Source organism: Taudactylus pleione, unplaced genomic scaffold, assembly GCF_031769625.1.
Source record: "Taudactylus pleione unplaced genomic scaffold, aTauple2 ptg000236l, whole genome shotgun sequence".
In the NCBI taxonomy this organism is placed as follows: Eukaryota; Metazoa; Chordata; class Amphibia; order Anura; family Myobatrachidae; genus Taudactylus; species Taudactylus pleione.
Genome location: NW_028284638.1, coordinates 672,258 through 698,883, shown reverse-complemented (window position 1 = coordinate 698,883; position 26,626 = coordinate 672,258). Strand labels below are relative to the sequence as shown.

The 26,626-nt window shown below is 40.6% G+C and overlaps 1 protein-coding gene across 1 annotated transcript in view; it reads right to left on the bottom strand.

Annotated features, from left to right (window-relative positions):
- The window catches only part of COL25A1 (collagen type XXV alpha 1 chain), a 519,499-nt gene that overhangs the window by 36,879 nt on the left and 455,994 nt on the right, over positions 1-26,626 (bottom strand). The window contains exons 21-27 of the mRNA XM_088479454.1: positions 23,777-23,821; positions 20,148-20,192; positions 17,593-17,670; positions 16,993-17,016; positions 13,263-13,307; positions 12,020-12,064; positions 2,065-2,145 (exon numbers count right to left, since the gene is read on the bottom strand). Coding sequence (XP_088335580.1) covers positions 2,065-2,145; positions 12,020-12,064; positions 13,263-13,307; positions 16,993-17,016; positions 17,593-17,670; positions 20,148-20,192; positions 23,777-23,821 — 363 coding nt within the window. The remainder of the gene's footprint in view (positions 1-2,064; positions 2,146-12,019; positions 12,065-13,262; positions 13,308-16,992; positions 17,017-17,592; positions 17,671-20,147; positions 20,193-23,776; positions 23,822-26,626) is intronic.

Below are 26,626 nucleotides of genomic sequence, written 5' to 3'. Positions count from 1 at the left end.
CAGCAAGGAATACCTGTAAGTGCATATATCTTCTATTACATATTGGGACACATTCTCAGTAACTATTCCTCTTAAATCCTAGATCAGACAGGCAGCATACAGGCTACCTATTCAGGGCCTCATATTGAGGTGCACACAGGTCCAAATGCAGCCGCATTCTGAATGCAAATTGATTGCAAACAGAATGCTAATGCGACTATACATACATCCTAATGCTTACACATTGCTCCACTCCACTATTTCTATACACAAGAGCAGCCGTCACTGTTATCATGAGCACCTGCACCCACCCAATGCTAGGTGCAAGAGATACAACTGAAATCCCCACAGCATACACAGAACGTAGAATAAGGGGTAACTCTGGCTACAAGCCCACTACACTCCCACACTTCCCTGTGTATGCCCAGTTGACACCCAGCCATTTCACAGAAGGAGCCAAATGTCCTAGAGAGGTGCAACGTGGCTCGCCGGATACAAGAGCATTTCAACTTATGTGAGACTGTCAAGCCGTAGCGAGACTTTTTGGTGCCCTATGCCAGAGAGAGCATTGCCCCCCCCCCATTTTTCAAATAGGTACATAAGATAGAGCACCTGAAAAAGGGCCATGGCCTCATGGGGAAGGACCAGGGAAGAGATAGGGGTGACCAGAAGATGCTGGGGATAAAAGAAGAGGAAGCTACAAGTGGGAATGATAATAAACAGGAAAATTGACAGGCCCAAACAGCGCCCCCTGCCCTGCGGTGCCCTGTGCCATGGCACTGGTCGTACTACCATAGTTATGGCCCTGGAGCCTGTATCTGGCCCACAGTCTGTAGAGTCTGTGTGTCACTACTGAATTGCTGCCTTGTTTTATTCACACTTCTGTGACACTGTTGGTGCTGATACAAAGTATGCATTCAACCATGAAAACAATGTTTCAATTGTTCTCATGTAAGTTATTATCACTGATCTCTTATGGGGTTAGAAGATTATTACATAAAACAAATCTAACTTTGATTTACAGTATTTAGCATGATTGCTGTCTGCATACATCCTGACCTAAATCATTTGTTTCCCCATAACTTCTCTGTCAGGTTAGCAAGTGTATTTGTGTATTTAAGAGCAAACCATCTTATAATGTCCTATTAGCTTTATGTAATACATCTACTAACCCCATTGGACAAAAGTGATATAAATCCCTCTCCTGATAGACCTTGCATTCTAATGTCGCAGCCACACAGACACAGACTAGAACCAATTTAATATAGTGACCACCTACAGGTCAGAGCAACCAGAGAAATACCTTGTAACGTACATAGCACCCTAGGCTAAATATTACCTTAGGCCCAATTTGTATGAGGCAGCAATTACAACCACTGTGCCAATATATATAATATGGTATGGTATTGTATGCAATTTTATCATTGCAATTTTATCATATATAAAATTGCATACAATACCAACAAATCTATCAATAAACATACTAGATGTATTTTGTGTAATGGGTCATTAGCAATAATGATCAGACACACATGTAGATTTGTGCTTATACAATTTGATTTCTGAACATGTTTTAAAATTAATATTATATGAAGTGGAGTAAATAACTAAAGATTAACACATAATTTGACACAGTTCTATTGTAATACAGTGTAGTCATTTTACCATAAAGCTGTAGGCATGAAGATTATGAATGAGGGAGGCATGAATTAACGATAAGTTGGAGTTTCATTTAGAGGTGTATTATGACACCACAATCTTCCAAAACCACAGAAGTCTCACATCATAGCATATGCTGTTGTTTACATTTAATAACTTGTATTAGATACTGGTATAGCCCCTCTTCTGACCACCCCTACTATAAACTCATTTACACATGGGAAGTGGCAGAGCTGAAATAATCTGTGCTCCTGTTAGCACTCTAATGTGATTGGCTAAATGATGTCCATGACCCTCTCCTGCATGTTGCTGAGTAACCAGTTTTGAATAATGAATATAGTAGCTGCACTGGTCATGGTCAAATGCATCTAATAGCATGCAATACTATTGTGAAAAGTGCCTTCTAATATCCATTTTGGTACTTACCGGCAATCCAGGTAGACCAATTCCTCCTTTTTCTCCGGGTATGCCAGTTTCTCCATGACCTCCTTTAGAACCTTTAGGCCCCTGTTAGACACAAAAAACTTTATCAACACTAAAAGAAAAAAGTTACTGAAACCATGAACTATTCATTAACAATGACAACTTTTGTGGTGAGAAAGCATGTCATGATTTGGTGTAAAAGCAGCCCTTAATAGTCTGTGCTTTTTTCCTTATACAACTAAACCAAGAAAGTTCTGCAATAGATTTCATGTTTAGTGATCCAGAAGTCAACTGAACGAAATGTCCACATTTCATATACAAACATTCCAAAAGTTATGATGGGGTTCCCTGCTGCAATGCATTATGTAAGCCACTCTTTGTATAAGCCAGCCACAAACATACCACAGCATGCCTCCCAAATGTCACAATTTTGGCTGTGCAGGCCCAATTCATGGACCTTGTAAGGGGTGGAACTTTGTCCCAAAGTAAGTGTTTCTGGATATGTCAGGGCATGGTTTGGGCAAACGGGGCATGGTTCAGGCAGATCTGGAAAGGGTCTGTTTTGAGCTGATTTAGGCCCAGATTTATCAACAAGTGTTATTCTTGTTATCACTCGTTACTAATCTTGAATGGTGCACCAACCAATCAGCAACGAGTGATAATAAGAATATCACTTGTTGATAAATCTGGTCCTTAGTGAGTCTAAATGTAGGATGGTATGCCACAGGGACCCACTGAATACTGAGTAAATTAGAGCAATTGTTGTAAGTTCAGTAGTATCTTATTTAGACAAACTATAAACATGTAAGGCAATACTTTATACCTGAGAGCAGGTAGGAATGATAGGGAAAGTTAGATATATACCATAGAAATGTGCTTACATTACATTACAAGTTATACCCCTTTCAGACATATTGAGATTCCCGTGACTTTGGCCTGCCTCGGCCAAATTCCCGGGATCTCGTGTATGTCTGAAAGGTACCTACCTAGGAACACATTCCCGGGTAGCCGACCCTCCAATTGACCAGGGATTTTCCCAGGAGTTAAGTCCCGGGAAATTACCCTGCTGATATCTAAATGGTACTACCCGGGAATTTACTCCCGGGCTGCACCAAGCAGCTTTTACATTGAGTGGGCAGTGCAGAGCGTCCTATAGGAGGCTCAGTGCTGCCGCTCACCACCCCCCGTGCCAGTGGCTGTGTTGCTGTAGATCGAGTCAGCAACCTTGGCCGGGTCCTCATGCACAGAGAACCCCAGCAGGACGCCGGGGACACCTGCGGACGCTGGAGACCGCCGACAGGTCTCTGCCACAGCGGGCCACCCGCACTCCCGCTGGACCACCAGGGCACATAGGGAATAAAACAAATAATTTAATAATAAAATAAAATGAATATAATGGCTGCATTGTGATTGGCCGGCTGCCTGCTGCATTTTGATGACATCATCAGCGGCAGCTGGAGAGGGGATAGGCTAGGAGGGGCAGACAGCAGAGGAGAGGCAGGTAATCTGAAAAAGCCGGCTTATGTCTAAAAGGAGTCTATCCGGCTAGACGCTGTAGTGTGAAAGGGGGGTCTGGACCAAATACCCGGGATTTTGCACAGGAGAAATTCCCAGGTCTGAGCAGGAAATTTCCCTGGTTCGTATGTCTGAAAGGGGTATTAGATACTAAGAAATGTGATTGTGGCACATCTTTATGTTGCTTGCTATCATAACATTACTTTTTGAAAATGGTGTCGGAATCATAAGTTAGTTTACTTAGCGTTTAATGTAAGGCGAACACAAGTGATTAATGCTGTTCTCATTGCAGTTTGTCACCAAAAGCCCATTATATGCTCCAGTCATAAATAGTGATAGCAATTAATGTTTAATGTGTAACCATTATAAATGAGCATTGAGCACTGCGCTGCTGCAATGTGTAAATCAGGCAGGCCGTTAAGATTCCTCTATCATATAATATGGTTACCTAGGAAGTGCATTGCAGGCTCGTCCCTTTTATATTACAAGAAGAGACTATTAATCAAAAAATAGAAGGGTTGTAACTAACAGAAAGTAAATGTAGTGTGACCTAAACTGGGAACAAAACCTGATGCTTTGTTCATACTGTATGAATACATTTGATAACAATAACTTCTAAACAGTTATTATTGCTTTAACTAGTGTGGGTCCTATGTTGAGTCTAATGAACTTTACAAAAAATAGTTTGTATTAAATACGTTAAAAAAGAAGTGCAATCTGCACAGTATGCAAAGTCCCGCTTATCTAGAGATGAGTCCAATCCTGCATAGTACATAAAATCCGTATTTCTGGTAACTAATGCAGCAAAGTGTATAAGCTATGCCTTTACATAATATACCTTAATAGTGTAAGATATCATGCTATTGGTGTAGCTCTACAATTAACTACAGTGAGGAATTCCAATGGTTTGACCAAGACTGTGTGAAAAGCCCAATTTATAAATAGAAGTGCATTGCCACTTTAAGTTATTTGTGGTGTAATTCCTGATGGAGAAAGTAGCATCATGGCCTGGGCAAGCTGAAACTTGTAGTTCACCAGGGAAATCATTTTTATTTTAATCGATTTGTGGACATTAGTTAGGAAGTAGCCATATTGATATTAAGGGCCAAATGTAATAGGGTGAGAGTATAGAAAATGTGACAGTTTAGCAGCAATCTCTCACATTGGTTGAGTTTTAGCTTCAAAATGGGAAAACATCTGGATGAGAGTTTAAATCGTGAGAGTTTTTTGAGTGTAAAAACATGTGAGTTTGCACGTTCTCTGACTCTATTACATTGGGCGAGTTTAAAAAGTGTGACAGTTTAATACTAAACTCTCACATATTCTAAACTCTCACCCTGTTACATTTGACCCTAAGACTGGGATAGATATCTCAGGGGAGGGGTCCGCATTCAAGGTGAAGCCAGCCGCAACTGATACACCTCCTAAGAGGCATATATCTGTGGCTTCCTCAGCTCTGAATACAACATAAGGTGTGAGAACACAACCTATCTGTATCCTGGCTATGTTAGCCCACCCCCTCAATCTCATGTTCCGCATCTCTAAGTGCAGATGGACTTCATTCTATTGTGCATATATGCATAGTATGAAACTACACTCTTTTGGGAAAAAAACCCTTAATATGCATTTATAACCAACTCTGCATGAGCTCCTGTATCTTGTGGGCTAAACATTTGCCATGTAGACTGTTTTACACTAGTTATGCTGTGTAGACTGTTTTACACTAGTTATACTGTGTAGACTGTTTTACACTAGTTATACTGTATAGACTGTTTTACACTAGTTATACTGTGTAGACTGTTTTACACTAGTTATACTGTATAGACTGTTTTACACTAGTTATACTGTGTAGACTGTTTTACACTAGTTATACTGTGTAGACTGTTTTACACTAGTTATACTGTGTAGACTGTTTTACACTAGTTATACTGTGTAGACTGTTTTACACTAGTTATACTGTGTAGACTGTTTTACACTAGTTATACTGTGTAGACTGTTTTACACTAGTTATACTGTGTAGACTGTTTTACACTAGTTATACTGTGTAGACTGTTTTACACTAGTTATACTGTGTAGACTGTTTTACACTAGTTATACTGTGTAGACTGTTTTACACTAGTTATACTGTGTAGACTGTTTTACACTAGTTATACTTTGTAGACTGTTTTACACTAGTTATACTTTGTAGACTGTTTTACACTAGTTATACTTTGTAGACTGTTTTACACTAGTTATACTGTGTAGACTGTTTTACACTAGTTATACTTTGTAGACTGTTTTACACTAGTTATACTGTGTAGACTGTTTTACATTAGTTATACTGTGTAGACTGTTTTACACTAGTTATACTGTGTAGACTGTTTTACACTAGTTATACTTTGTAGACTGTTTTACACTAGTTATACTGTGTAGACTGTTTTACACTAGTTATACTTTGTAGACTGTTTTACACTAGTTATACTGTGTAGACTGTTTTACACTAGTTTTAGTGTGTAGACTGTTTTACACTAGTTATACTGTATAGACGGTTTTACACTAGTTATACTGTGTAGACTGTTTTACACTAGTTATACTGTATAGACTGTTTTACACTAGTTATACTGTTTAGACTGTTTTACACTAGTTATACTGTATAGACTGTTTTACACTAGGTATACTGTGTAGACTGTTTTACACTAGTTATACTGTGTAGACTGTTTTACACTAGTTATACTGTGTAGACTGTTTTACATTAGTTCTACTGTGTAGACTGTTTTACACTAGTTATACTGTGTAGACTGTTTTACACTAGTTAAACTGTGTAAATTCCAGTGATGTATTTACCATATGGGCCAAGGAGGCTCATGCTTAAGGCAGTTGTGTGATTTGTATTAATTCATTCTCCTTTTTGCTCACCTATCTGAGCCATACTAAAGGAGTAAATGAAAGAATAGATGATGGATCAGAAGGTTTAAAATGTTGGTTGTACATTATTATTTTATTCCCATTCATTATGCTGCTTAAACTATATACTTCGAGGTTACAGTATACTGTAAATGTATTTGGGACAATAAATGTGACCAAAATGGTATACCAAGAGGGCTGGTGATACATCTATATGACTTACAGTAAGATTGTTGTCGAAGTCACAAAGGTTTTGGAGACACCTATTGCACTAAATGTCACTAATTCTCTGGTTTATTTTCTTGGTGGTGTTCCCACACTGGGTGCCAGCGGCTTATACGGAAGAGCAGTAGCTGCCAGCTACCTGTGATCCTGCTGGCTGCTATTCCTCCATGTCAGTGATGGGCTAAGAGCGCAGCGCTGAATTACAATGTCACTGCCCAGCACCACACTCCACCACCAGTTGCACCTCACTGTCTACGGTAAGATGTTGGAGGGTGTTAGGAGAGCAGCATCTGAGGAAGGGGAGCCGCCTACACTGATTCTGCATACTGTAACACATTGCAGAATATACAGGTATGAGAAATAGAACAGAAACAAAGGTTACCAATCTGGGCCTCCAGAGCCGAATGGGAACTTCTTGATATTGTTATATATACAAATGCATTTGTATTATGAATGTAAGCTGTATTATTATGAATGCTGAAGCTATTTTCAGTCTTTTTGTTACTGTATTTAAAACTTTAAATATGCAAAATGTAAGTGGTAGGCATTTACCAATAATGTCTCATAGCAAACAAGACTTTTCTTGTCATGCAGCCTGCAAAAGCCAGAATCCATTTTAGGCATTCAATGGTTACAATCACCTGATGAAATATAAAAGGCACTGACTAGATAACTACATAATTGAAATAATGATTACAATTACTATTTTTTTTCCATTTGTATTGTTGGGTAGTTCTTATTGTCTTATGAGTTTTTATAACAAAAGATTTATATTACAATACTTTTAATAAAAATAATTACCTTAATTTGAATGATTGTATCTAATAATCACAATTAGCCAATTTTTCATACCAATGTTTCCAATTAGGCTTTTCTTTAATTTTCATTGTATTCTCAATAATAATAGCATCATTGATTTTCTTTTTAATAAAAATTACCATGATATTTATTTTTTAACTGTTTTTCTTGTATCTGTACACAGTTTTTCTTATGTATTGATTTAGGCATATCAATCTAAATCAATAATGGAAAAATCTTCGGCAGATAATACTATCCTACAGTATACTCTGCTTAGTATAGGGGGAATAGGTATGATATACCGACAGCGGCAGCCCGACAGGAGCAGAGTGCGAAGCAGCGGAAGCCCGACAGTGCTGGAAATCCCGATCGTGGATAGGTAAGTATGTACTAACCTAACCTAACCCCCCTAACCCTAACCCTCCTTAGGGATGCCTAACCCTAACTTCCCCCCCAAGTGCCTAACCCTAATCCCACCTCTAAGTGCCTAACCCTAACCACCCCCTTCCCCGCTGCCTAAACCTAAGTCCCCCTCCCCCTAGCCTAACCCTAACCCTCCCGACATCGGGGAAATGCGGGCGTCTACATCTAGACGCCCGGCATTTCACCCATGCTGGGATAAGACAGTCGGGAAGCTGGCTGCCGGTATTTAGGCAGTCGGCTTCCCAATTGCTTCCCGTATAGGGATGTTAATATATCCCTTAAATCAGTGACAAGTATGAATTACAAATATTCTGTTGTTGGCTGATTTCATGACTGTATTTCACTTGGTTTTTATCAGCCACAGAACTTGTGTAATTTATGTGTGTCCTTTCTTAAAGGGATATGATAGGAACCCTATCCTAGTAGCGGTATGATTTACCGCCGGACCCCTGCCCGGTGGTTGGAATCCCGACACCAGGAGGCCGGCAGAGGAGGAAATCCGGATCGTCAAAGGTAAGTATTAGCTAACCTATTTCTAACCCCCTAACCCTAACCCTCCTTTAGGGTGCCTAACCCTAACCTCCCCCCCAGTGCCTAACCCTAATCCCCCCCTCTAAGTGCCTAAACCTAACCCTCCCTTCCCCTAGCCTAACCCTAACCTCCCAGGGGGGTGCCTAACCCTAAGTCCCCCCCGGGAGCCCTAAACCTAACCCTCCCCCCCCGCGGCTTTCCGCAGCGGCGCCTGGCATCACTTCTATTGGGATGCCGGGTGCCGGTCTCCCGGCGTCGGTAAAATGACAGGCGTCTAGATTTAGACGCCTGTCATTTAACCCTTGCCGGGATAAAGCAGTCGGGAAGCCGACTGTCGGGATTAGGTCCGCCGGCTTCCCGACTGCATACCCCTAGTAACATATGCGCAAAATAGGTTTCCTTAGACAGAATTATGCCATAGTGTACAAAATGACAGGGGTGACAACGTGATACTATGATCCCACAAATGGAGAAAATATGCCAACTGGAATGTACTTTTATCTCATTATTTTTCCTTATTCTACTTTGCAATGAATGATTACAGTATGTAACATACTGAATAACATTAACAGGGACTTTATCTTTAATAGCTATATAGCTTTGGTTACCTTTAAACTATATTTTCTTTAAGTGTTTCAGATTAGTTCCAATTTGAAATATGTTTACTTAAAGTAGCAGCTACCAAAAGTGTCACAATTAATTGTATAGTATGATAAAGTACATTGTATATATGTAGTGACTTCCAACCAATTACAATGGGTTTTGCCACAATCTGACCAATGAGATTGAATAAAGGGGTTGTGTCTGTCCCTGTCCCATCTCTATACGCTGCTCCGCCCCCGCCTCTCTGCTGCTCTGTCCTGTCCCCCCCCCACCCCACACACACACACACACAGCCCCCACTGGATCCCGCACCCCAATCATCCTGCTCCCATACTTGCCCTGTTCCTGGGGCCTGGCCGGGGATGTCCCATCTCCCTAACAGTGGGAATAATTGGGGCATGCGCCCCAAGTCCCATTGCATGTGCATGTTGGAGACGGGACAGACCTTAGAGAATTATTATATAGCTATAACCACTGCAAAGATCTGTGCTTATGATCATCATTGTCAGCTCAGATATTTGCACCAGTCCTTATACATCAACAATAGACCGGTGTAGAGATATGCCCAGCTACATCCTTGCCTGTAGCGCAGCGAATCGCGCCATGCGTGGCACGAGATGGACTCCTGTGATCGGAGATGCGCATTCTTGTCTCCATAGGACTGAATGGAGATGCACTCCCGCGATTGGGGACGTGCCATAGCTTATCGTGGCGCATAGCGCGATGCATGCACGTTTGTGGTGCGATCAGACACAGTGAACTTGGACGCATCTGTATATGCTAGTTTCTACAGGGCCACATCTGTATATGCTAGTTTCTACAGGGGGGCATCTGTATGCATTGACACTACCTTACTATACTGAACTGTGTTATAGTGGCATACCCCATTCATCTCTCCTGTTTTAAGGAGTTCTACGTGTTAGATGCATGGAGTTCTGTAATTGCGCATTTGTGTGCAGAGGGTAGGGGCTCATGAGCACAGGACAAGCCTAACCAGGCCGATCATGCTCCCTGTGTACCATAATATGCATACACAAAAATGGGACATAGCTGCACCTGTGCCTCCTCCAACAGTCACACCCCTGGGCACACATTATTTTGATCTCTGTTACTTTTCCTATCCTTTCATCTCTGCCTTGGATTTGGTGTCCTGCTGCAGCCAGGGGCGCCGAGAGGGGGGAGTGAGCGGGTACAGATTACCCGGGCCCGAGCTTTCTGAGGGGTCCCCTCCCTCACAGCAGCCCAGCACACAGTGTGTGCTGAGTTGCAGTGGGAGACTGCTCGTGGCAGCCACAGCAGTCTCCTATGCCTGTGGGGGGGGAGCGATCACACTGATCACGCCCCCTGGCTTTGAGTAGGGCTGAGGGAGCTCATGGCGGCCCCCCTCCCCAGGAAAGAATATTTTTTAGGGGAGGGGGCGTGGCGACGCCTCCCACAATTAGGCCATGCCCCCTGTTACTCAGGCCCGCCGCGGCTCTTGGCAGGCCTGGCTGCAGCCATCCCTGTGAGTGCTGTGCAAATAGAAATGATGATAACCCAACAGGTAATGAGGTACTTTTACTAGAAAAATGTGGTAAATGCTATACAATGAATGGCACTAAACTGAAAATTGTATCAATGATATAATCGCTTTATGAACAAGGCTACATTTACTAACATATGGTAAGCTTACTGCTGTTATTTATATAGCTAAACTACAGTCAACACTGCAGAAAGAGTTGAAGCTCTATGGGCCCCAATTAACAAAGAGCCCCCCTTCCACCAGTAAAATCCACCACTCCCCTGTGATCCCCAGTTTCCCTGCATGTGAATTAGCAGCTGTAGCTTCTCATTGGAAGCGCATTCTGCTAATCACATCAGAGAGGCCGTCCCAGGGGGATGTGTCTCCTCCCCCTAGGACCGCCAGCCCACACTGTCAATAGGAAGCACTATTTATTATGGCAAACGTATTCAGCTTCTTGTGGCTGCAGCAGATGCAGCCCTAGCCAATGCGCATGTGCATTTTTTTGTGTGGAATTACTTCTTTTTATGCACATACGTATTGAATGAGGCTTGCGTACAGCCACCGCCATAGCCCGGGCAGCTCCCACACAGAAAAAAGGTAGGAGATGCCGGTGATTACCAGTGTCATATTTTATTCCCCCTCTTCGGCAGCATCGACCATGCCGTTGCTGGCAGCATCTCGCTACCAGCGGCAGGCTTTTGTGCCATGCATGACGGGCAATCTACAGATGCGCATTACACTTTCACCCCGTGGGGACTCGGCAATGCCTGAAATTCTTCACTGAAGCCAGAAAGGCTGTTTCTAGGTCCCCATTTCCGGCAATGGGAACCATATTGTTATTGCCAACTATAGAAGGCGTACGTTGTGCAGTGACAAAGAGCAGTAAGCTACAGTAAGCTTACCGCTGTTTCTTAAATACTGAAAGGAGAACATTACTCCATTAGCGAGTGCTATAGGGCTTATGTCTCATCGTTACATGGGGCACTATATCTTGAGCAGTGCCAAACTTCCCAACTGATAGTAATTTGGTAGTAATCTGGGACTCTAAGTATAAAATAAGATGCAGATAAAGTAATTATGCATTGCCAATACAAATACATAGTTATCAAATGATTTCTGTGTAATGACAATAGAAAATCTGACATGACTACTCCAGACAGTAATGCTGTACAAAAAGGACACTAATGTTCAGAAATGAATGTAACTGAATGAAGCATACCAACCAAAATTTGTAGACCTTTGTAGTCGATGATATTTTAATTCTAAAAGCCCCAAAGAGTGTTAATAAATGTTCCTGATATTGAAACTAACAATTTAAAAATCAATATATTGTATCCAAAATGGAATAGGTCACCTTTATTTCTGGAAAAAATTTTTTGAGCATTAATGTCCTTTTCAGTGTGCATCAGTACTGCCCCACCCCCCACGTAATAATATTGGTATGTAGTATGATTGATAAATAATTAAACACTTTACCTGCTCCCCATCAACTCCTGGAGGACCAACAGGGCCTCCCTCTCCCTGTAGAAACAATGTACATTTCCGTGAGCTTGGCGACTTGTCAGGACACCATTAACATTTTGTGGGATGATTTCCGAGCAGTTTCAGCTGCAAACATGGGACTAAGCTAATATAAAACCACAGCACCACATTTAGGAAATGTGGATTAGTAACTAATTGGATCACAGGGGCATACAGAAAATGTTTGAGAAATTTTCCCTTACATACAGTTCCTGTGATACATCAGCTCTACACTGACCATGATAACAGTTTTACAGCTATGGGGAAACTATCGCATTTGAATTAATTATTATATCTCTGATATGTATTATATTATCAGGCCTGATAAAGGCTATGTGATTGTTGAATTATAACTGGTATGAATGATTTAACAAGGTGACATAACCCTGCCTGAAAATGACATTAAGGGTTAGATTCAATCAAGTGCAAGATACCACAATGTACTGTATAGCTGCGTCACATTGTGGGTAATTACTGGATGGGAAATCTTGCTTGTACTTATGTGGTATACAAGTAAAAACAAAATTTCCTTGCTTAAAAACCTGTGTTATATTAGCGAGCAGAAAACATGATACAAAGATAATAAAAAGGACATAGGGTGAAAAATATTAGAATGGAGCATACAGCCTGCAAATGAGTAGTAATCACTCCTGTTAATAGAGTATAGCATGATTCAGATACTTTAAACCAGGGGTCTTCAAACTTGGCCCTCCAGCTGCTGTGGAACTACACATCCCAGCATGCACTGCCACCTTTTTGATATAACAGCATGCTAAAACTATGTGCAGTGCATGCTGGGATGTGTAGTTCCACAGCATCTGGAGGGCCAAGTTTGAAGACCCCTGCTTTAAACGCTGTAGAAAGTCAATTTTGATTAGTGCTTTTGTTTCATGGTGATTCACAAATATCACCTGCAGAGGGCAGTAAAAGCATCATAAGGATCACCATGCAAGCTACAATATAATGTAGTTCAAGCAACTGATGAAGACTTTGTTGTATCTACTTATATGAACAAATCTTCCTTCAGTCTTCTTCATTGTAAAATCACACAAAACCTATTAATATTTATCATGTGTCATACTGGATGACGCCTTTTGATAGTAGTAATATCTTGATAATTAAGGATAAATCTGAATTTAGACAGTTACACAAGGTGTATCTGCCTGTTCTTATTTCCAGAAATAACATAGACAAACACCTTTGGTCCAGGCAAGCCGGGTACTCCGGGTGGTCCAGGGGGTCCCTGTTAAGACACAAAAATAGTTTTCTTACAATGACCAAACTCAAAGCTGAAGAAACAGCTGAGACAATTAATGACAAAGTAACACTGACATTCATTACAATAAACACATATAGGGCCTGATTTAGAGTGGGATGTAAGTCCATTTGTGCCACATAAAAAAAATGTGAGTTTAGAGTTTGTTATACCTGTGTCCCACTGTGCTAGACATGCACAAGTAAGCTGAGCACAGAAGGGGCATAGAGATGTAAGTCAGCCATACCCCTTACATATAATGACTTACACGTATCATTAAGATATGCCCTACAGGAGGCAAATCATTGCACATCCCATAGACCTGGTACAAGTTTCCTAGAGGAGGATATTGATGATAGTGGTGCATGTACGCCAAATGTATCTATAAGCCAGATGTAATGTTGCACAGATTATAAAATACACAGCTGTAGAAAAGTAGATGCAAGGACATAGTTTTGCAAGTACAGAAATGTCTGGAATTCATGTTTAACAGTAAATCAGGCCCAGAGTTTTAACAATGACTATGGTACTTCAAGACAATATTAATCAGGGATTATTTCCTATACACAGTAACAGATATTAGTTTATGGTTTCTTGCTTTCAGCTTTTTGACAGCTTTTCAGTGTTTGGCACTTTTCCCTGTCCCGCTCCTATTTATGACCTGAGAAATTTGCAAGGAGGTGCTGGAAATTAGTATGTTGCTTGGGGTGATGGGGAGGGGGGATTTAGCAATATAAATAAGCAAATGAATATATGTCAGCTGCCTGCTGATCTTTTTACCAATGAGCCTGACCATTCCCAGGTACCTTGTCCCGTATATTGCCCTCATGGCTAAGATGGTTTCCACTCACTCATGGTTAAGGGAGGCTTAAGGGCAACTGGCCCACAAGCCTGTTCTATTATAACAGAAAAGGACCACTCTAGTCAGCAAGGTCCTAACATTCTTGTCTCATTAAGAGGCCTATTTATCAAGCCCAATTTTCAAAAAATTATCCCAAAACAGCAGTTTTTGCATAATTTAGTATATTCCCACTATATACTAATAGCCTAATACAGGAGATTTCACAGATATCTCCTGCAAACGGTCAATAGCGTTGAAGACCGCCGTACCCATTATTATTAATGGGGACTAAAGTCTGACCCCTTTGTACCAAACTCTGAAGTTTGGCCCCTTCGGTTTACACCATCATCAGATAGCGTAAACCACTTTATGCCTATGGAGGCATACTGTCACACATTGGGGTCTTAGCCATAGTTACCGGGTTTGGTGGTGTCACGTCACTGCCATCCGTGCCCTCCCTGAGACCTGCACCAGCACTTCTGCATGTGAGGCTGGCATTTACCCGGCCCTGTGTGCAACACTCAAGTAGTTACATTTCCTGCAGGCTGTAACCAGTATTACAGGCCTTTCACTGTTATCACATCTACATTCTGCATCTACCGTGCTGCAGTTCTGAGAACAATACTATCTTACGATCAGTCTCCATCTCCAGAAACTGACACTACGCATGTGTCAGATTCCCATTAGGAGTCTTTGACAAATATGAAATACTCCTCCAATATGCCGGGGGTGTAACTTGTTGCCTATGGGAACCTGCTCCTTCCTATGAGAAAAAGGTCCGGAGTTGCGAACAGGGATCCCTCAGACGCCTCCGCACTGTCTGCCCTGTGGCTGTGTGCATGCATGAACTCAGCCGGATCAGCAATGGTAACTATCACTGCTACTTCAGTAGCAGTGTTTGGGATCACAGGGACATCTGCTTTTTTTAGAGTAGCTGTCCCCACTAAATTGCTTTGATAGTTATGTATCCACCACCGCAACTTGTGGTGAGATGGATACTTAATTATCAGAGGTCATTCTGCCCCAGATGATGAATAGGCACCATGAATTTTGCTTTAAAAATTGTTTGAAGAAGGGCAACAGTAACTCTCAGTTTATAGCAAGCTAGATTAAATGCAATACACCTGTTACTGTACCTATAAACTCTTCATGATAATTAAGTACAGATTTCGTTATTGTTTTTTCCAGCAAATTAAACCACAATTTAGGGTCATTGTATATCAAAGAGTGTGATAAAAAGGTAGAACTAAAAAAAAATATACACCTAGTGTTCATTCTAGCACCCTGTACCTGTCACAATCTGTGCAGTTCCTCTTTACTACCTGGGGTGTCGCTCTTTGCTCTGGTGCTTCTAGCACACTTAGCTAATGCAACAAACTACTGTGATACAGACCAGAGTGTTCTAGAAGCACAAGAGCAGAGAGTGACACCCCAGGCAGGAAAGAGGAACTGCACGGGTTGTTACAGGTGCAGGGTGCTGGAATTAACACTATATACAACCAAGGTGGCCAGACCAGTGATAAACATTACTGTTCCATATTTCCTTGTCTATTAGCACAGACATGTATTTTTATCAGTTCATATTTGCAGACAAAAACATTTCATCCAACATATAGAACACTGAAGGGTACACCTACTATAATTGTATATACAGGATGCAGCTTTTTGACATATTCTGCATAATTTATTTTAATTTTACAGAATCTATTTATAACTGAAGAAAGCTTTAATTTCAAATGTTAGTACAGTATGCTAAATATAAACACATGTATCATACGGAGCTGCTGTATAAGAAACATTTTGTTCTATTTCGATTTACACAATTATTTGCATCACAATAGGGGAGATGTATCAAAGCTTGGATAAGGTGGTTGGTACCAATCAATCAGCTATTATCTGTTATTTTTCAAACACTAGTCTGTATAATGACAGTTAGAAGCAGAATGTTTAGTTCTTTATCTCTCTCCACTTTATCTCTCGCCAAGCTTTGATAAATCTACCCCCTATGTGTCAATTTTGCATCTGATATCAGCTGATCGGCACGACGATAGTATAGGTGTGTATACAGGAGCGTTAGCCAATAAACATCTTAAAACACTTCTGCAACTGCTGAATCGGGAAATTGCATCTTATGTGCAGTTTAATATTTCTATCTCCGTATGCACAGGGATCACAGGGGGTCAAGCTGGGTACACGCTACTCGGCTGATCGGGAGAGTTTAATCTGATCAGCCGAGTGATCGGCATGTGTACTAAGCTTAAGGGAGAAGCCTGGGCACAACAAATACAAGAGGGATATTACAGGCAAAACATAATCATAGCGGAAATTTCACCAGAACATTTAAGACAAATAGAGAAACAGGAGTTGCTAGAGAAAAGTGCTGAACTCTGCGTGCTATAATGTACTTTTCTAAATAAAAGGTGAATCTACAATTCTAGCCTTGTATATTATACACACTATGGTGACATGCAGACTCATTTAATTGGATGGTGAAGAAAATTCAGATGTAACCAATATCAACCAATAAAACAATTGTTTTCATTCATAAAGCTTTAGCTTTACTAATGAGAGCTAATATTTGATTCGTTACAACGGTTTACAATGTACTTCTGCTATTTGCACATGTACTTCTGATATCTCGACATGTTAGTAATTCCACAAATTTTGCATCTTGATGTGGAAAGTTACTGGTAAAAATATACATTTCCTATTAATTTCTTTACAAAATATCCAATTTACATATAACTATTAACACATATTATAAGCATGCAAGGAAAACACATCACAGGGCCACGTGGAACACGGAACATCACTCCATGCAGGTAGAATTACCGTGACTGTAATGGCAGTGATCCTCTGATGATAAGTCATAGTAACAAGAAATAACATTGCACTGATTAATTCATCATACAGTAATTGCTACATTGCTGAGATTATTTTCTAAAACAAATGTTTGATAATTAAGCAATAAAGGAATTGGTGAGCATGATAGATGGATACAGGAAATGTTCCAGCCTCCAATTGTGACTTAGAAAAAAAAATATGTAGGGTTTAATTCAAGCGCTTGTTCCCAAGTGAAGCAGAATAAACCTGTATCTATCACATTTGAAAAACCTTTTATGCCTTAAACTAACTAGCATTTAAAGACTGTAATAAATGATGTGTGTCCTCGGCAGATGATGTCAGGGAATAATCAGGAGAATATCACTATACTACTGCCAGTCAATAGTATTCAAATAAACGGTAAGAGAGACTAAATGCTTTAAAGACTTTCAGTGAGTCAGAGTGATTTATTAACTTCCCTGGAATAGATACTTGATAAAGACACATAATATGAAGCAAAAACTAGTTCTCAAAAGAATAGTGGACATAAAGCAGATAGAATACTCCCCAATAGGTATATACTATTATTAGGAACATGCTGTCTCTTACCTGCAATGCTTCCTGAATATTCCCATTGTAATCTATGATTTCCGTTGCTCCTTGATCTCCCTTTTGTCCGGGGGGTCCCTGAAAATTAACATGAAATCAAGTTTAATTAATATCTAAGCAAAATCTTGAACCATAAGTCTATTCGCCACCGTAAAGTTTAGAAGATACTGTATATTTGCAGAAGTTGAATTTTTGTAGCTTTCCTGAGTGCATAAAGAGCCTGTACATATTTGGCTTTCTTACAGTACAATGTGGGTATGAATGCAATATTAGACTTATGTAATAACGTGGTACAACATACTATAACCCGTAATCAGACATTTGCTTTTATTTTTGGAATTTCACTAGAAAAATGACAGCTTAAGTCTGATAGGTTGCTATGGGTTACATCACACTTGTGCACTCTGATGCAAACAGGCCCCAATTTGTCTATTTTAATAGTATTTTGTTATTTATATTATTATCATAGTTTTGCAATATAATTTGTATCAACAACTAAAGTAATAGTTTATTTTAATGAATGGCTGTCGTCAGGGGCCCCCTCCTCTCTGGCCGGCAGCGCACTGAGCTGTGCGCAGCCAGCACCGGAGTTATAGACTCTGGGCACTAGAGTGCGCCCAGAGTCTATAGAGAATGCGCTGGTCACCGGGAAAATGGCAGCGGCAGCTATTTTCCATGTACTGCGCATGTCCAAACGACGGGAAAATGGCCACAGCGGCAATTTTCCAGTTGTTTTTATAGCGCCGGGCCCCCACGCCGACGTGGGACACAGGAGAGGTAAGTAATTCTATGGGTGCAGGGTGTGTGGTGTGGGGCCCTCCTGGACCCAGTGGCCCGTGTTCCCCGCACACCCTGCACCCATTATAGATACGCCCCTGGCTGTTGTGGCCTTCCTATTAAAAAGTACAGTTGCCCTGTATATTTTATCTTTTACATACTGTAAGTAGTATATTTACTTCTTATATGAAAAATCCATTGTACAGGTAAAAATGACCATGTGACATACACACCTACACAGTGCTGTCGCACATGACATCATGAGGAGGGGGCCGGGACCAGGAAGGACATGGGGAGCAGGATTCCGTGGAAAAAGAATATGGCGCTGTACAACATGAAAACTAATGCTTACAATTAGTGTTCTCAACTATGTTGATATTAAATGATTTATTACTGTGTAACACAGGTATTTGTTCATAACTGTTTATGAATAACAAGATTAAATGGTTATGAATGATTACCTGTGTTACACTAATGATAACACAGTAATAAAACATATAATATCAATATAGTTGAGAACAGTAATTGTGGATATTAGTTTTCACATTGAACAGCTCAATATTCCCTGCGTCTTTTTGCACAACATTCTGTTTCCTGCTTCCTCTGTCCTAATTAGTTTCCCTATCAAATTTATTGACATTCTGATTTCTAGATCAAGCTACAGACGTATATATGTATATAAAACTTAGTATTGTAGTTGAACTCGAATCAGTAAATAAAACTATAGATTAGCAAATTAAAAGTTTGAAAAAAAGGATATTGTTTCCTTATGTTTCTTCTTTTGCAAGGAGTGATCAGTAATCGTTCTGGTATTTTTCAAGAAAGCAGTGGACTCAAAACTATATTTAATATTATTATTATTATCATCATCAGCAGAATCATAATAATTTAATTACTCTAATCCAGTGGTTCTAAAACTCAGGACCCCACACAGGTCACGTTTTCCAGGTGACCCAGCAGGTGCACAGGTGTAGTCATTACTCACTGACACATTTTAAAAGATTCACAGGTGGAGCTAATTATTTCACTTGTGATTCTGTGAGGAGACCTGGAAAACATGCACTGTGTGGGGTCCTGAGGGCCGAGTTTCAGAACCTGTGCTCTAATGTATGGGACTCACAAATCTGAAATTGTTAGGCTGACCTTTTTCTTATTATAGAAGTAGGACCAATCAGTATTCCTATACTATAGATTTTTCGGGTGTGGTATAAGAGATAGACAGTAAAAAGGTTGGCAGTGTCCAGATAGACACCAGATGTTGGACAGTCAATAGGTCGACAGGACAAAAGGTTGACAGGGACAAAATGTCGACATGTACATGTGCCTAACACTAACCCTCCAGCAAGTGCTTAATCCTAACTTTTCCTCCTGGTGCCTAACCCTAACCGTCGGGGTAAGTGCCTAACCCTAACATTCCGGTAAGTGCATAACCCTAACACTCCGGTAAGTGCATAACCCTAAAAAAACTTTTTAAAAGTGTGTTGACCAATTTTGTGTCAACACTTGGCAATGTCAACCATTTGTTCCCATTGACCTTCTTATATGTCGACCTTTTGTGTGTCGACATTTTGTCTCTGTCGGCCTATTGACTGTCCAACATCTGGTGTCTACCTAGACAATTGTCGACCTTATTACTGACTATCTATAGTCCAAAACCCAGTTTTCTCTTGCCTTGTACCAACACTGAGCCTATACAGACATATATATATATATATATATATATATATATATATATATATATATGAAAAGAAGTGAAAGAGTAAAATAAGCAAACTTACTCTGGGACCGCTGGGTCCAGTCTCACCTCTGCTTCCAGAATCCCCCTAAATTGACATAAAATATCATGCTAAGGAGCAATAATGTAACAACAACAAACTTCTTGTTACACATCTTTGTTAATACAAACATCACATAATAAACAGACCTCAAAAAATATATATACAGTGCTCATAAATACAATGCAAGAGCATCCAACACAACATAAAAACAAACAAATAAATAAATGGAATGCAATCAAGTCCTAAAAGTTGTCTTTAGATTAATACGATTAGATTTATGACACACTCCATGAGTAACATAACAACACTATTATGGATTAAGCAGCTGTTTGTTCTGTGAGAGTGTATTGTAGCTTTGATGTCATAATCCTGAGAACAGCTGATACAGTAAGAGCCGATGCCCTGACTTGATGTCTCTCTAGATATGCAATGTGTAGTTCTATTATATTATAACATTATAATATCCACATAGTAACCACTAGTCTATGCTCAGCAAAACCAGTTCATAGTAATGTTTGTGGGGCAACTGTTTACAGTAGATGCAACAAACAATAGCAAACAAATTACTTTATTGCGCTGTTGGCTAATTCATTTGTGAATTGCTCTTGATCATATTTGCCTACTCTCCTGGATTATCCGGGAGACTCCTAGGTTTCGGGAAGCCTTCACGGACTACCAGCATGATAGGCCACGTTCCATTCTGCTACACTTTTTTCTAAAATTGTCTAGGTGGGACCATGGTGGCTTGATTCACCGTGAATCTCGTCAGCATAGTCCTGTCCCCTGCAGAGCAATGACAAGAATTGTGTTTTTGCATAGCGTGGCTATGGTGATGAAGTCGTCATGCTCTCCTTGCATCTTTCGGAAAGGAGGTCAAAATATATAAGATGCTCCTGAATCTTCCAAAATAATAAAATTAGTACAATTCTCATTGCCATACATGTTGGGGAATCAGGCCAGTCACAGTGCATGGAACAAATGTCCCCTGTCTATAGCCCTATAAAAGGATCTTACAGCCCCTTGGGCACTTGGGGGGATTTGCTCAAATTGCTTGATGTTTGGTGCTTTGTGTAGTTTTATAATTATTTTATTTACTAAAGGCCAAACTAAGGCCCTCATTCAGAAGCGCTCGCAAAATGCGAGCGCTCGCTCTGAATGAGGGCGGCCGCTTCTATTTTCCGACCCGGCCTCCTGGCCGCTCACTAAGCTGTGGGTGACCACCCACAGCTTTAGCAAGCAGCCAGGTTGATGGTCGCGATGGTCAAGACCTTCGCGACCATCAGGGCTTGCGACGAGACCCTTGTGGTAGAGTCTCGTCTACCGCAAGCCCCAGTGAGCTTTTGGCTCACTGGGGCTTGCGGTAGACGAGACCCTGCCACAAGGTAGGGTCTCGTCTACCGTAGGGAACGCCTCCGTTTGTGTAGCAACCCCCCTGACCTGCCTACAAAACGGGGCAAGCTGTCGATCACCATCGACAGCCACCCCTTTTGTAGTGAGTCCCGGAGTGAGAGAATGTCTCTCTCGCTCCGGAGCTTGCGCAGGGCCTCAACATTGACCCGCTTGCGAGCGCATAGGCGCTTGCGAGCGGGTCTGAATGAGACCCTAAGTACATCAATCAAATTTGACAGGTGTAGCTGCAATCCCGATTTTTAGTCTAGGGATAAACTGTGTGGGTTTGTCATACCGCAGGGCATAGCTAAGCTGATTTGTAAACATTAAGAGTTGCTGTTTCAGTAACCTTACCAGTCAGAATGGACGACTATAAAGAAAGAAACAAATCCCTCCATTACATGCAAGACCAAGGACTGAGCATTGGGCCTAGTCCACTAGGCAGCCCGAAACACCAATCAGACCCTTACACCTATAGATGCTTGACCCAATATGGATTACAAAACTGGGTCCCTACTGGTTCCCCTGGCTTGTGGGTACCAGGATCATACTCATGCACTCATTACTATTGCATATTTAGTGACTTATTCAGTAACTGTCACGATTTTGATGGAACAGAGCTGATTTCTGGGCATTGTACCACTATCAGCAGGCTTTTCCTACTTACAGGAAGTTAGGAGGTATGTCCCTGCTCATCAAGTATGTTTTGCCAGGAATTGTGGCAAAACATCCTAGACGTGCACTTCAGAAGGACTAGACATGCCAATGGCATATGGCCAAACCCATTGCCATGTGAACAAACCACAAACATTATGCCACCACATCACCCAGTTGGAGACGTCAAAGCCATTTAGAAATTAGAAATGTTAAATGTTAGGAATTATGCTGTAGTCATATTTGTGTCTATGGAGCTGTCCACTACATGAGGACATTCCATTGAAATAACAGCCTATAAAAATGAATGGGCTGTAGACATCAATGAGCATGCAGTGCACTGGTTGATGCTTCCCCACACAGCAGTAGAGATTTAATTATTCCCTACCTATATGTGATCAAAGCTAGCAAATCACATTGCAGCTAGTACTGAAAACCCCTTGGGATTGGCAGAGCAGCTAAAGGATATCTTCGCCAAGCGAGTGCACTCTTGCTCTGCTGCAGGTCTATGACAGGACCTGTTTACATTGTCTATTATCTTTCCATGGCTTCAGTAAGTATTATATATAGATTGCTAACAACTGAAGGTTCAGGTATTTGTACCTTTTATTACCTCCTGTTTTCCTGAAATGTTTCTGACAATCTACTGGACTTCTAAAATATGTCACTGATCATTTTTAATTATTTAATTGATGCAGGAACTGTATAAATCAGATGAAGGAGTGGTGGAGTGCCAAACATCCCCTATTATGCAGCTGTGACCGTTTCAATTATCTGAGGCTTCCTGATTAATATCACCATCATTGTTCTTGCTAGGATCTGTCACCTCACTATATGAAGATTATACATGTAATCAGATCTTAAATAATTTATTAATAAATATCTGGTTTATTTTATAACCTTGAATTACTTTATTTAAATATAAGAGCTCAATCAAAAATGTTTTGTAAACATTTTTCGTTAATTAAAAAAAACAGCTATCATAGTGTGCAATGGACATTGCAGGTATTATATATACAGTTATGATAAACCCTTTCTGTGGCATTTCAGCTCCTCACAATTTACTAAGAGGCCCCGCATAATTAACATTCTATCTCGCCGTGAGCGCCGAAGCACTTCATCACTGCTCCAGCTGGTGTATGGGGTATATGGGGTGTATGGGGGACCGCGGGCAAGAGTGGGGCTAAAAGGTAAGCAGAAGGTGTATGGGACAAGTCGGCAAGAGTAGGGCTAAAAGGTAAGCAGAAGATATCAGTGATATCTCCTGCGTTACCTTTATGATTAAGGGCCCCGATACTTAATTTATATAAAAGTAGGTGAAAATGTTAATTTTCACATGGTTTTGTATAAATTAAGTGATGATGAATAGACCCCTAAATGATGATACTCTAACTAAATAATCAAACACTTTATGTTATTCTCTTCAAGCCACTAGATGGAGCCATCGCAAAAGGGTGAAAAGTTAGTTACAGAAGACTAAAGACGCATGCAAATACAGTAGAATCTATTAAACAGCAACTAATTTGTGTTATTATATATTATGTATATCACAAGAACACTGCTTCATAGAAAAACTAGTCACTGACCTTTGACCCCTTTAGGCCTCTAGATCCAGATTCCCCTTGTTCCCCCTGGGACAGCAAAAATTCAGAACAGAAAGAAAAGATTTGGTTAAAGGAAGCAAAACAGGAATAAGCCAAGCAAGTAGCAGATTTTGGGGTGCCTGTCTAAATAGTGAAACATGCAGGAAAGAATAAAGCTAACTTGGGAAACATGTCTCTGCAGTTGTGTAACCAGTTAACTGGCAGCTCACATGTGATGCGACCGCAGCTAGCTAGCAATGTCGCATCATATGCAACCACGCTGCCCCACTGTTTCCTTCGGCTTTTGCAGAGGAGATCAGTTCTGCACAAGTGCAGAACTGATCTCCTCCGACTCCCCGGACCTCCCCGTAGTGATGCGGTGGTCTGTGACAGCCAAAATCACTCCCAGAATATCGCACCCCAGAGTGCCATGCGAACGGCACTCTGGGATGTATGTGTCGGGGATCACAGTGCGAGGAGGGGAACTTAGTTCCCCTCCAAGCACTATTTGGCTGATTTCTGCAAGTGCAGAGATCAGCTTCAGCAGAGGTGTGACACACACTCTGCTGTGCTCTGCGTATGGGGGAGGGGGGTGTGTGTGTATGCCCATGGGGGTTGGGGGATAACCAGTCATCAAGCATCAGGGGGGACAATAAAGAGACATATAACTCTGGAGGAGGGGGTGGGGGTTAAATAATAATAAAAAAACATACTGGTCACAGGGTAGGAGGAGGAGGGGGGACTCAAAGAAAAAGGGTCTTCTTACAGGGGGGAGAGTTGGTTTAGAAAATAGGGATTTTTTTTAATACTAATAGGGTGTGGGGGGGTATTATTATTATTAGAATTTATGACCTCTGGGGGTTCTATTGCCTATAGGTGATGGGAAGTTATTTTATAATAGGGACCTATGCACATAGGGTATGGGAGGGTTGTAAAACACCCCCTAGATACAGGTTGAGTCTCCCATATCCAAAATTCTTGGGACCAGGGGTATTTTGGATATCGGAATATTCCGTATTTTGGAATATTTGCATACCATAATGAAATTTTTTAGGAATGGTACCCAAATCTAAACACAGAATGCATTTATGTTTTATATACACCTTATACACACAGCCTGAAGGTCATTTTATACAATATTTTTTATAATTTTGTGCATCAAATAAAGTTTGTGTACATACATTAAATTAATTTATATTTCATATACACCTTATAAACGCAGCCTGAAGGTTATTTTATACAATATTTTACATAATTTTGTAACTTAAACAATGTCTGTGTACATTGAACCATCAGATAGCAAAGGTTTCACTATCTCAGTCATGCTAAAAATATTCAGTATTTCGGAATATTCCGTATTTCGGAATATTTGGATATGGGAGACTCAACCTATATATATATATTTTTTAAATAAAATATTTAAATATGTTATTTAAAAATCATTTTTAAACTTAATTAAACAATTAAAAACCCAACAATTTCTGAGTAGTTTACAGAGAAAACAAAATCATCAGTTAAGAAATAACAGCAGTATTGCGCTCTTGTGGATGTAGTCTGGAATTACATGCTGGGACGTGTAGTTCCACAATAGCTTGCAAGATCAGTTTTCTTAATGCAAAAGTAAAGAGTTAATACCATGAAACAGCCAGTCTAATACTATACATTGCCGCGCAAATTATGGTTATACTGACTCTTCAAGTTCAGTCAAAAGATACAGTTTCATGGACAGTCCAGAAGATAATGATGCCCCGGCCTTTAGCAGGTAATATAATTTGTGAAGGTTTAGTACCTACTTTCTTCATCTCTGCTTAATGTCACACACTGACCTTTAATTCAGTATTTTTGCAATTAATGAGTTTTGAACATGACAGATACCCATTCAAAAATTATAACTAAAATCAAATTTTATCAAGCATGTTTAAAGCATGAAAAAAGTAAAGAATCCATGGGCTATATTTACGAAGTGTTGGCTTATAAAACCAGTAAATCAGGTAAAAATAAATAAAATGAGGAGAGTGATGGGTGTTTTTGCATTTATAGTCATATCTGAATGAACAGAAAAGCAGAATAGGTGTCACAAGTTAGCATCACTTCCTCCTTCTGAGGAAACTACCAGGCAGAGAAACGCATCATCTATTGCTCCTGTCATTACCTCACCAGAAACTACAAATATTAATTGCATAGTATTCTTTTCTCACACCAGAGTACCGCGGCACTGCTGGTTCAGTAAGACTTATGCCGGTCATCTATATACAGGCAATACATACCTGATTAAAGAAGTCGCACATACATCATAACTACAGCGGTTCTGAGATTCTATTAAAGATCGCTCCCAAGATCAGTTTATTCACGGTGCACTCCTGCCTGGTTTTCATCTGAGATCCATAGGCAAATATAAGAGCAGCATTTATGTCCGCTTTCAACATAGTGGAAGAAACAATCCATTCACCTACCATCACCATGCGCAACCTTGAGGCTATTGACACTATGTCCTTATCGTCCCAGCTCAACTTACTTCTCTCCTCCATGTCTCTCTCTCCTGACCTTAACCAAGCTGTTTCCCTATACAATGTCTCCCTCACTTCTTCTGCTCTTGACTCTGTTGCTCCAGCGCTCATTACTCACCCTCGCAGATTCATGCCTCAACCTTGGAATTACAAATGCACCAGATACTTGCAAAAGTGTTCACGAACTGCTGATCAAGTCTGCACATTTAAAATTTTTGCTCTCGGCCTACAGTGCTGCCCTTTCCCTCTCTAAGTCTTATTTCAAGATCATTATATCCTCTCCGTCCTCCCACCCTCTCATCTCTTTGCCACTTTCAACTTCCTACTCTGCTTCCCCTCTCCTCTC